This window comes from Cebus imitator, unplaced genomic scaffold (genome assembly GCF_001604975.1).
Source record: "Cebus imitator isolate Cc_AM_T3 unplaced genomic scaffold, Cebus_imitator-1.0 Scaffold258, whole genome shotgun sequence".
NCBI classification, from domain to species: domain Eukaryota; kingdom Metazoa; phylum Chordata; class Mammalia; order Primates; family Cebidae; genus Cebus; species Cebus imitator.
In genome coordinates, this window is record NW_016107573.1 from 2,042,135 (window position 1) to 2,053,946 (window position 11,812).

The following is an 11,812-nucleotide window of genomic DNA, read 5'->3' on the forward strand; positions in this document are numbered from 1 at the left end:
CTCAAAACCTCTCATGGTCCTCCATTAAGTGGCCCTCAGAGAAGTATTTTGTGCTACTTCCAGAAAGTTATTTAGTGCAGTGGTGGAGGACCTGACATCCTTGAGCCAATTTGAGGGCAGAGTAGCATGAAGGAGCTACTCCTTCCGGGGGGCTGGGGCAAACCAGGATCATGAAGAGTCCTTGTTTGCCAGGAGCCCCTGGAATGACAATCTGAGAGCCACTAGGGGAGGGTAGAGGAGGCACCAGGCAACTGGGCCTGAGACAGGCCTTTGTTTAGAAGTCCACAATGGCAGGGTGCCCAGCACAGACCCAGCTTCCCAGGGTTTCCCCGAAGCAGGACAAGGGAGCTGGAGACTCAGCATCCACGATGCCCTGCTGGGGTGGTGGGAGCATGCCTGGGGGACTCTCACTGTGCCCTAGCAGGCTGTGAGGAGGAAGTGGAAGCATCTGTGATAAGACTGCGGTCTTCCCAGGCCTTTTTCCATTATAGCTCCAGAAGCTGGTGGGGGGTTAGGTTCCACTGCAGCCCCCACTCAATGCACAGAGGCACGGGTGGGAAGGACCTTGTGCAAGGTCACACAGCTCAGAGGTGCTGAAGCCAGGCTTCGAGCACAAGTCTGACTCCAGAGCCCCTGGTTTTTTGTTTTTGTTTTTGTTTTTTTGAGACGGAGTCTCATTCTGTCACCCAGGGTGGAGTGCAGTGGCGTGATCTCAGCTCGCAGAATCCTCTGCCTCCTGGGCTCAAGCAAGTAGCTGGGATTATAGGTGCCCACCACCATGCCCAGCTAATTTTTGTATCTTTAGTAAAAAAGACAGGATTTCACCATGTTGGCCAGGCTGGTCTTGAACTCCTGACCTCAAGTAATCCACCTGCCTCAGCCTCCCAAAGTGCTGGATTACAGGCATAAGCCACTGCACCTGGCCTTTTTTTTTTTTTTTTTTAAGAGATGGGGTCTTGCTCTGTTGCCCAGGTTGAAGTGCAGTGGTGCAATCATAGCTCATGGCAGCCTCAAACTCCCAGGATTGAGCAATCCTCCTGCCTCAGCCTCCTGCGTAGCTTCAACTACAGGTGCACCCATCATACTCTGCTGTCCCTGTTTTTGACTAATATTCTCTCCTGCCCATTCCATGCCATATGCTGTGCCAGTGCTCGGGAGAGAGCAGCGCGAGCCCTCCTGGAGACCATTCCAGTGGAGAAGAGAGACAAGAATCCAGCCCTGATGGTGGGATGTGATCTGGGCCCTGCCTGGAAAGTAGGGTGAGCTTCGGCTGGAGCTTCAAACTCAGCCTGGCATGGAGTGGGGTCTTGTGGGGCAGCAGAGCTTCCTAAAGGAGGTAACACCTGTTTTCCTAAAAAGAAGGGTTCCCAGCAGGGACTGGATGCAGAGAATTGAGGCTCAAACAGGTGAAGAGACTTGCCTGAGGCAACAGAACTATTGAGAGGCAGAGCCTGGAGGGACAATGAGCTTTCAGTGAGACCCTCCCTCCCCACTATGTTATCTCGATGTCCTTTCCTCCCAAGGACACCATCACATCTAAGTAGGAGGGGCCAGGACTCAAACCTGATCTTTTGTTTGTTTTGTTCTTGAGAAACAGTCTCAATCTATCCCCAGGCTGGAGTGCAATGGCAGGATCACGGCTCACTGAAACCTCTGCCTCCTAAATTCAAAGGATTCTTTGAACCTGGGAGGCTGCTCCTTCTGAGCAGCTGGAATTACAGGTACATGCCACCATACCTGGCTAATTTTTGTTTTGTAGTAGAGACAGGGTTTCGCCATGTTGGCCAGGCTGGTCTCAAACTCCTGACTTCAGGTGATCCGCCTGCCTCGGCCTCCTAAAGTTCTGGGATTACAGGCGTGAGCCACCACGTCCCGCCAAACCCAAGCTCTTTGACTCCCAATCCAGTGCTCTCTGTGTCCACTGCTGGGTGGGGTGATAGGGATGGCTTTGGCTGTGACCTTGGAGGAATCACCTCAATGTCTGGTCCCGAATCTGTTGACAAATCAGCTCCAAGGTCATACATAAACCCAGTTACCTGTCCCCACAGCCATCAGGGGCAGGCTTTGATCTGACGTGAGGCTCACTCATTAGCCAAGCATCCCACAAGGCTTAGAAGGACAGTGGGGCAGGGAGGTCCCTGCTATGCCAGTGGGGGCCCATTGGATGGGAAAAGGTTCCGAGTCACCAAGGAGGCTCTGACCACAGCCATCCATCCCTCTGTCCTGCCTGGCAAAGCCTGAGAGTGGAGGCCAGAGGTACCCAAGCTGCTCAGGGACTGGGCTGGGCCAGCGGCATCTCTGAGTCACAGGGAGAGTGGGTGGCAGGTGACTCAGCCCTGGCCCACTTCCCCTTCCATAAGGCCAGCCTGGGTGGAGGCTGGGGCCAGGAAATCCCATGCCGGTCCTCCCAGGCCTTCCCTGCCCACCTCCCACCCCGCCATGGGCTGGCCCTTCACTCAGCCCTGCCTAGCACTGTCTGGCACTATGTGACGAATTCTGGTTACTGAATCTGAATGATTCCTCCCTGAACTTCAGTATCCCTAGACCTCAGCCCCAGCCTGGTCTAGCTCCCAGTCCTCACACAAACGAGAGACATTTGCACCTGGTTTCCAGAAAGGTTGGGTGACTACCCCATGAAAAAAGCAGAGCCAGCTGGCGCCATCACCTCCTTCCTCACTCCTGGCCCTGCCCGGCGCTCCTCATTCAAATCCTCTCTGTAGGGATCATCAGTTCCATTTTGCAGATCTGGAAGCTGAGGCCCAGTGAGGGGAGGCTCCCAGTCAGGTGGGCAGAGCAGGATTAGGTTCCAGGTGTCCTCACTCCAGCCTGGGCCCTTATCATCTGTAACAGGTGGTCTCCAGGAGAGGAAGCTGGGTGGGGAGAGTTAAGTGTTACAAGAGCCAAGGAAAGGGTCAGAGAGGTAAATAACGAAGCTGAGGCTGGCCAGCGGGTCAGGGAGCTCTGGGGGTTGGGACTCCTGTCTTAGGCTCCCTATGTGGGAGCCCCGCTCCCCTGCACCTCTGCAAGCCTCCTGAGCACGGTCCCTTGTCAAGACCCTCATCAGCCCTTCCTTCTTGTGTTTTTTTTTTTTTTCAAAGAGAGAGGGTCTTGCTCTGTCACCCAGGCTGGGGATCGCAGTGCGCTGCAGCCTCCAACTCCCGGGCTCACGCGTTTGGAGTTCTCTTTTTAAAAAGAGTTGCATGTTTGGGTTTTTTTTCCTTCAGGCAAAGGTTTAAGCTGTGAGAGGGGAGGAGGTTGTATAGGAACTGGGGACTGGACAGAGGGAACAGCATGTGCACAGGCTTCAGTGAGCAGGTCTGGTATCACGAGGAACTGAAAGAAGTCGGTGAGGTTGGAAGGCAGAGCCCAGCAGAAGGGAGACGGGCTCGGTGAGGCTGCAGGTGCCAGGGCCTGAAGGCCTTAGGGTCTGGCTTTGTCCCAGGAGCAGTGAGGAGCATCAGAATGTGCATGTTTTAGTGAGATCCCTCTGGGTGAAGGGGGCTGTGTGTAAGATGGAGTAGAGGGGCCTAGGCAGAGCAAGGGAAAGACCATTGCCATTGCCACTGTCCAGAAGATGGGCAATGGTGGCTTGGCCAGTGGAGGGGTTTGAGGGAATGGGGTTGGGTTCAGGGTGGGGACTAGACAGAACTCGATGGGCAAGGGAGGATGTCCTAGTTTTTGTGTGGGTCTCCCCATGTCCCCTCTATACCCCCAACAAATGACACGGGCATACAAGCAAAAATAGTGTATTCGAAGATAATGACCCAAAATTGGGGGGCCCAGGGGTGCGGCCTCAGCAGCTGCCTGGAGTTGGCACAGACTACCCCAACCCCCTAGAGGAGCCCAGCATGATAGAAGCCCCCCTGCTGGGCCTCCTCGCTGCCCCCCCCCCAGGAGGAAGGATTGTGTAACTGCCAAGAATCATCATCATCATCATCATAATATATTGAGGTCTTCAAAGTTTGCCCAGCAACTTTTGGCATCGTAGTTGATATTACTCATAATAATGACTCTGACAAGCACAAGGACTGTGCCAGGCTTGGACCCACCATCCAGTGGTGAGCAGAGTCTGTGGCAGGGGTGAGGCAGGCAGGGATAGGAGGCAGGTCTCCCTGGGAGTCCCCATCTCAGCCTCCAAGGCAGCCATTCCAGAAGGCTCCCCTCCCTTCCATCACCCATAGCAGAGGTCACTGCCTGTTCTCCACCTTTTTTTTTCATTTGTTTGAGACAAATGGTCTTGCTCTGTCTTCCAGGCTGGAGTGCAGCCTTGATCTCCAGGGCTCAAGTGATCCTCCCACCTCAGCCTCCCATGTAGCTGGGACTATAGGCACACACCACCATACCCAGCTAATTTTTGTATTTTTAGTAGAGATGAGGTTTTGCCATGTTGATCAGGCTGGTCTCGAACTCCTGGCCTCAGGTGATCCACCCACCTAGTGCTCTGGAAGCGCTGGGATTACAGGCCATGAGCCACCATACCCAGCCCTGTTCTCCACTCTTTCTACGGCCACAGCTGGGGTTGGATTCAGGCCAGGGCTGTCCCAGGTGGCTCCTGAGAATCCCCCAAGTCTCAAAGACCCTTGCTGGGCTGGTCCCTCCGCCACAGCCCCCGACGAGCAGCCCAGGAGGCCACAAACTCACAGTTGTGGTAAAGGAACATTCCTGAAAGAGTGAGTGCGATGCCCACATAGCTGAGGGCACTAAGGCGGCTGCCGAATAAGAGCCGGGACAGGACGAGGTTGCCCACCACGGTGAGGTTGCCTAGGACGTGGACTGTGAGGGCGGAGGTGAGGGCCAGCAGGGAGAAGCTGGCCAGGTTGTAGAGAACAGACAGGAGGCAGCTGAGCAGGATGCAGGCCCAGAGGCGAGAGTCACCAGCAGTGGGCGGCAGGGCCACGCCAGCCTCCAGCACCAGGGCTGCACCTGCCAGCAGGCAGAAGCTAGGCAGCGAGGTGGCATAGAGCAGGGTCACCGCGTCCAGTCTCTCCTCCTGCAGCAGGGCGCCTGCAACAGGACAACAGCATGAGCACCCGTAGGGATATAACCCCCTCCAGCGACCCCAGTATGCCCCCCTTGGCTGGTCCTCCAAGAAGCCTACCCAGACCCCTCAGGCAGGGCTAGTGGCTCCTCATCTGAAATGTGACAGTCAAGAGTTGCAGTCGGACCACCTGGGTTTGTGAACTGCGTCCACCCCCTGACTCGCTGTGACCTGGGCTCACGAGAGGCACTTACCCTCTGTAAACCTGAGTTTCCTCACCCAGAGAGTTGGGTAATAATAAAACCTAATCATGGGGATGTTGTAAACATTTTAAAAGATGACATACATAAAGCCCTTAAATGGGAAATGTTCAGTAAACATAAAAAACTAAACTAAAATAAATAAATCTGTTATCAGCCACTTCAAACCACCTCCCATGGGCTGAAACAATGATCTGCTTGGGATATCTAAATGATCAACAACCACGAAAGCTAAGTGGCTCAAAAACCATTAGTAAGGCCTATAATCCCAGCACTTTGGGAGGGCAAATCACTTGAGCCCAGGAGTTTGAGACCAGCCCAGGCAACATGGTAAAACCCCATCTCTACAGAATAAAAACATTAGCTGGGAGTGATGGCACGTGCCTGTAGTTCCAGCTACTCAGGAGGCTGAGGCAGGATCTTGAGCTCAGGAGAGGTGGAGGTTGCAGTAAACCAAGATCACATCACTGCACCCCAGCCTGGGCAACAGAGCAAGACCCTGTCTCAAAAAAAAAAAAAAGAAAAAGAAAAACTCGGCCAGGTGCAGTGGCTTGTGCCAGCACTTTGAGAGGCTGAGGCAAGAGGATCACTTGAGCCAGAAGGCTACAGTGAGCTAGGATGATGCTATTGCACTCTGCCTCAGTGACCAGAGCAAGACCCTGTATCTAAAAAATAAAAATAAATATTCAGGGGCTGCCCTGGCCCTGAACAAAAAGGTCCTAGGTTCCTTTTTTTTTTTTTTTTTTGAGACAGAGTCTTGCTGTGTTGCCCAGGCTGGAGTGCAGTGGCATGATCTCGGCTCTCTGCAACCTCTGCCTCGCAGGTTGCAGTGGCATGATCTCGGCTCTCTGCAACCTCTGCCTCGCAGGTTCAAGTGATTCTCCTGCCTCAGCCTCCTAAGTAGCTGGGATCACAGGCATGCGCCACCACACCCGGCTATTTATTGTATTTTTCATAGAGACGTGGTTTGCCACATTGGCCAAGCTGGTCTCGAACTGCTGGCCTCAGGTGATCTGCCCGCCTCAGCCTCCCAAAGTGCTGGGATTATAGGCATGAGCCAGCAGGCCTGGCCCAAGATCCTAGATTCTTAACCTAGCTTTGAAGACTCTGCATCAGCTGGCCCCAACCACCTTTCCCAGCCTCGGTCCTTATTATTCCCACACTGCAGCTCCAGCCACCGTGACAGGGGCAGGCCAGCAGAAGGTCCCAGCTCTGCTACTTACTAGCTACATGGGGGCCTTTGCATTAAAAAAAGAAGAGTTTATAAAAGAAAATAATAAATTGTTTGGATCAAAAGGCTGACCCATTCATTGCTTCATTCACTTATGACCACTGGAGTGACAAGAGAACAAAAGGTCATTGTTGGATCTTGGCTCCCACTCACTGTTTATAACTAATAATTAGCATTTTTTTTTTCTGCTAATACTGGGGCTTGTCAAGATGAATCCAGGACTAAGAGGAAAGCTTTTCACTTTGCAAAGGAAGAGGGGATCTTGCTGCTTTGCCTGTGTGTGTCTCTGTACCTGTGTGTACACCTGCCACCACCAGCCAATTCACAAAGGAGTGCCCAGGTGAAATGACATTATTATTATTGAGACAGGGTCTGGCTCTGTTGCCCAGGCTGGACTGCAGTGGCGAGATCTCAGCTCACTGCAACCTCTGCCTTCCGAACTCAAGCAGTCCTCCTGCCTTAGCCTCCCAAGCAGCTGGGACTACAGGCATGCACCATCACCCCTGATAATTTTTGTTTCTTTTTTTTTTTTTTGTAGAGATGGGGTTTTGTCATCTGGTTCACCCAGGCTGGTCTCAAACTCCTAGACTCAAGCAATCGGCTCACCTTGGCCACCCGAAGTTCTGGGATTACAGGTATGAGCCATTGCACCTGGCTAAAATGGCATTATTTGCATGAGGACATTGATGGCATGGGGCCTTCGCCAAGTTAGTGGAGAGAGATGAGGAGTCAACACAGGTCCCCTCCCAGGGCTCTGCAAGCCTCTATGCATTTTCTGACACACACTTTCCAAAAAGCCAGCGATGCTTACTCATAGGCTATGCTTAGAATAGGAAATTTTATTTCTCTCTCAATTTCATTCTGATGTTTTAGCTTTGTTCTCTAGGCAACAGTTCCTCTGGCTTAAGCGTTTCTAGAAATGAACAGATAATCGGAATGCCTCCTGCTCGTAGGCTCCAAAGTTAGCCCTGTTATGAGCTGCCTGTGGCTTGCACATTAAAGATCCCATCACAGGAAGGTGTTTGGGTTTTCAGGTGAACTCCACCTTTGGCAAATTTCACCTTCTGCAAAGCAGCCAGGCAGGGTGGTCCTAACCCTCCTACCCATCTCCTCACACCCATTGTATATCCCTCCCTGCAGCCCAGGGAAAGGGCAGCGATTCTCTGTCAGAGGTGACTGGCTTCTACCTGGGGGCCCCAAGATGTCAGCCTGTTTGTCCTGCCTTATTGCCACCTCTCCTTCTATTGTAGCATGCCCAAGGTTCTGCCACATGCAGACAACAGCTGACCCTTCTCTAAACCCTGTCTGCTTGCCATTGGCTTGTCCCCTTTGCTCCTTCATGGGCTATGTGACCCTCTCTCCCTCTCTCCATGCCTTGGTCTCCTTGTGAGTAGTGTGGCAACATCCCCCTACATGTGAGGTGCCGAACACAGGGCCTGATGCCCAGTGGTAACGGCTCAGCCCGGCAGCTGGCATGATCCCCACACCCTGGTCCTGCTGGCTGACACCTGTGCCCTGGCAGGGCCTGTTTCCCATTCCCAGATCATCCTTTCCTCCTCCATCAATATAAAGAGCTGGGCATGGTATGGGCACCTAGGGAGGCCCTAACAAATGTTTGCTGTCATGGTTACATATTGTCATCATCACTGCATGCCTCTTCCCCTAGGTGGCCTTCTCAGGGCTCCCCAGGAAGAAGCAGCTGCTCCCCAACACCTGTGACCACCTTGATCCAAGAACTTCTCTCTTGCCATTGCAAACTATCTGAGTGCATCTCCCGCTTCAACCTGAGAGCTCAGAAGACGGGTTGAGTCCGCCTGCTCTGTGATGCAGGGGGGTCCAGCTGACAGCAAGCCCAGCAGGCTGGTGCCCCACTTCCCAGTCTTTCTGTGGGTAGGAGGATGGCATACCCCTCTCCTTGTGCAGACCCCCTGGGCCTACAACTGGCCAGGTAAGAGGGAAGCCACTGGCCCTGCCAACAGCTGCCTAGGCTCTTCTCTTTCTGGATACTTTTTTTAAGATGGAGTCTCACTCTGTCGCCCAGGCTGGAGTGCCATGGTGTGATCTCGGCTCACTGCAACCTCCACCTCCCAGGTTCAAGAGATTCTCCTGCCTTAGGCTCCCAAGTAGCTGGGATTACAGGCATGCACCAGCATGCCCAGCTAATTTTTTTGTATTTTTAGTAGAGACAGGATTTTACCATGCTGACCAGGCTGGTCTTGAACTCCTGACCTCAAGTGATCTGCCTGCCTTGGCCTCCCAAAGTTCTGGGATTACAGGTGAGAGCCACCATGCCCAGCTTTCTTTTTAGATACTTGCCCTCTGTTCCCACAAACTCTGCTCTTAGGAATGGAGCTGGCATCAGCCATGTACACTCAAGTCTGAATCTGGCCCTGGTGCCTCTCCTGGAGCCTCTTACAGTAGAAACCTCCTTTTGTTCAAAACCTATCTCAGGCGAGGTGTGGTGGCTTATGCCTGTAATCCAGCACTTTGGGATGCTGAGGTGGGCAAATCACTTGAGTCTAGGAGTTGGAGACCAGCCTGGGCAACACTGATGAAACCCCACGTCTACAAAAAATACAAAAATTAGCTGGGCGTGAAGGTGTGCCTAAAGTCCCAGCTACTCAGAAGGCTGAAGTGGGAAGATTGCCTGAGACTGGAAATCTAGGCTGCAGTGAGCCACTGCACTCCAGCCTGGGTGACAGAGCAAGACAAACAAGCAAAATAACCTCTTTCAGGCCCTCACTCTAGTCTGTTCCTCTCTCTCTCTGCAGGGCTCCCATTTCTGTGAGTGGGGTCTCCAGCCTCCTAAACTCCCTCATGAGCCATGCAGCCAAACCAGTGTATGAAACCGGCTCGCCTGTCAGAGTCATCATCTGGGCATGTTGGCTCATACCTGTAATTCCAGCACTTTGGGAGGCCCAGAGGGAAGATCACTTGAGGCCAGAGGTTCGAGACCAGCCTGGACAACATAGTGAGCCCCTGTTTCTATAAAAAATAAAAATTAAAAATTAGCCAGGCATGGTGGCATGAGCCTGTAGTCCCAGCTACTCAGGAGGCTGAGGCACAAGAATTGCTTGAACCCAGGAGGCAGAGATGGCAGTGAGCCAAGATTGCACTGCTGCATTCCAGCCTGGGTGACAGGGAGACTGCCTCAAAAAAGAAATAATAATAAATGGCGCTCACGGTGGCTCACACCTGTAATTCCAGCACTTTGGGAGGCCGAGGCGGGTGGATCACCAAGTCAGGAGTTTGAGACCAGCCTGATGAACATGGTAAAACCTTGTCTCTAACTAAAAATCCAAAAATTAGTCAGGTGTGGTGGCACGCGCCTATAGTCCCAGCTACTCAGGAGGCTGAGGCAGGAGCATTGCTTGAACCCAGGAGGCAGAAGTTGTGGTGAGCCGAGATCTCACCACTACACTCCAGCATGGGCGACAGAGCAAGACTCTGTCTCCAAAAAATAATAATAATAATAATAATAATAAATTTTAAAACTTATAATTTACAAAGTATGTACCCTCTGCCAGGCCCTGGGACTAGGTGCCAGGAACAGAGTTGCCCCAAATCTGCCTGGCAGGCAGCAGACAGGTAACCAGGTGGCGATCACACATGGCATTTGGAGCCATGACGGGGGGAGCAGAGGGTGCTGCAGCAACCCAGAGCGAGGACCCAACCTGCCCAGGGGTCAGGGAAGAAAGGAGGGAGCTGGCAGAAGTGAAGATGCAGCCTGATACCAGGCACATGCCACTCCATGCTCAAGTGCCTGAGGCGTGGCTGGCCATAGCCCCCTGCAGGCTGGGGCTGCCTGGGTCCCTAGGTGAGGAGCACTGACTTTCTCAGCAGGGGCAGCATGGGCCTTGAGGTCAGGACCTTCATAGCCCTGTGGCCTGCATGGGAGGGCCCCACAGGGTCAGGTTTCCCAGTGCAGGCTCACACTGAGCTCAGCCTCCAGCTCTCATGTAACCTGAGGGCAAAAATAGAACTGGGTTTTGACCCTGCCTTGGAACCAGGGAGGTTAGAGACAGGGCCTCTGTGTCCCAGCTCTGAATATGCCAGGGCAGGGCTGAATTCTGACTTCAATCTTCCCTGGCTGTGGGCTGCCATCTACCCCAGCCTAGCACTCTTGGAGTCCCCACTTCCTTCTCCCAGGCCTAGGTCACAGGATCTCAGGGCAGGAAGTGACAGCAAGAGGCCCCTTGGATTCCATCAACTCCAATGCTCCTCCACTGACAGATGAGGAAACTGAGGCCCAGATAAGATCCTGATCTGTCCAAGGTTGCCCAGCAAATATGAGCAAAGGTATGGCTGGATCTCAGGCCTCCCCAACCTAAGTGGGTGTCCTGGCCTCCCCTGTGTCTCCTGGGGCTGAGGCAGAGACAGAGCAGAAGCTGTCACTCAGATGCTGCTCAGTAGGACAGGCGGGAAGGCAGCCTCCACCCTCAGCCAGAATGATCTAGTGGGTCTGGGCCTGGAGCTTTGGCCCTAAACTGCCCAGAGCCCTGCTACCCTCTTTCATCAGAGCCAGCATCTGGAGTCACATAGACCAGGCTTCACGTCCTTAGAGGCCCTGTGACCCTGTGCAAATCATGAATTTTTTTTTTTTTTGAGACAAAGTCTAGCTCTGTCACCAGGCTGGAGTGCAGTGGCGCGATCTCGGCTCACTGCATACTCCGCCTCCCAGGTTCAAGCGATTCTCCTGTCTCAGCCTCCCAAGTAGCTGGGATTACAGGCACGCACTGCCACACCCACTAATTTTTTTATTTTTAGTAGAGATGGGGTTTCACCATGTTGGCCAGGAAGGTCTTGATCTCCTGACCTCATGATCCTCCCACCTCAGCCTCCCAAAGGGCTAGGATTACAGGCATGAGCCACTGTGCCCGGCTGAACTCTTTTCTTGAGACTGAGTCTTGCTCTGTCACCCAGGCTGGAGTGCAGTGGCTTGACCTCAGCTCACTGAAACCTCCACCTCCCAGGTTCAAGAGATTCTTGTGCCTCAGCCTCTTCAGTAGTAGCTGGGATTACAGATGCATGCCACCATGTCCGGCTAATTTTTGTTTTGTTTGTTTGAGACAGGGTTTCACTCTTGTTGCCCGGGCTCATTGCAACCTCCGCCTCCTGGGTTCAAGCAATTCTCCCTGCCTCAGCCTCCTGAGTAGCTGGGATTACAGGCACCTGCCACCACACCCAGCTATTTTTTTGTTTGTTTGTTTTTTGTTTTTTTGAGACGGAGTTTCGGAGTTTCGGAGTTTCGCTCTTGTTACCCAGGCTGGAGTGCAATGGCGCGATCTCGGCTCACCGCAACCTCCGCCTCCTGGGTTCAGGCAATTCTCCTGCCTCAGCCTC

General features: G+C 53.1%; 1 protein-coding gene across 2 annotated transcripts in view; it reads right to left on the bottom strand.

The window, feature by feature from the left end:
* Positions 1–11,812, bottom strand: part of SLC35E4 (solute carrier family 35 member E4) — a 31,980-nt gene that overhangs the window by 16,714 nt on the left and 3,454 nt on the right. Inside the window, exon 2 of one of the 2 annotated variants that reach the window (XM_017499576.2) lies at positions 3,731–5,004. The exons of the other annotated variant lie outside the window; for it this stretch is intronic. Coding sequence (XP_017355065.1) covers positions 4,571–5,004 — 434 coding nt within the window. The 3' untranslated portion in view covers positions 3,731–4,570. Of the gene's footprint in view, positions 1–3,730; positions 5,005–11,812 lie in introns of those variants that run through there. 2 annotated transcript variants of the gene reach the window in all.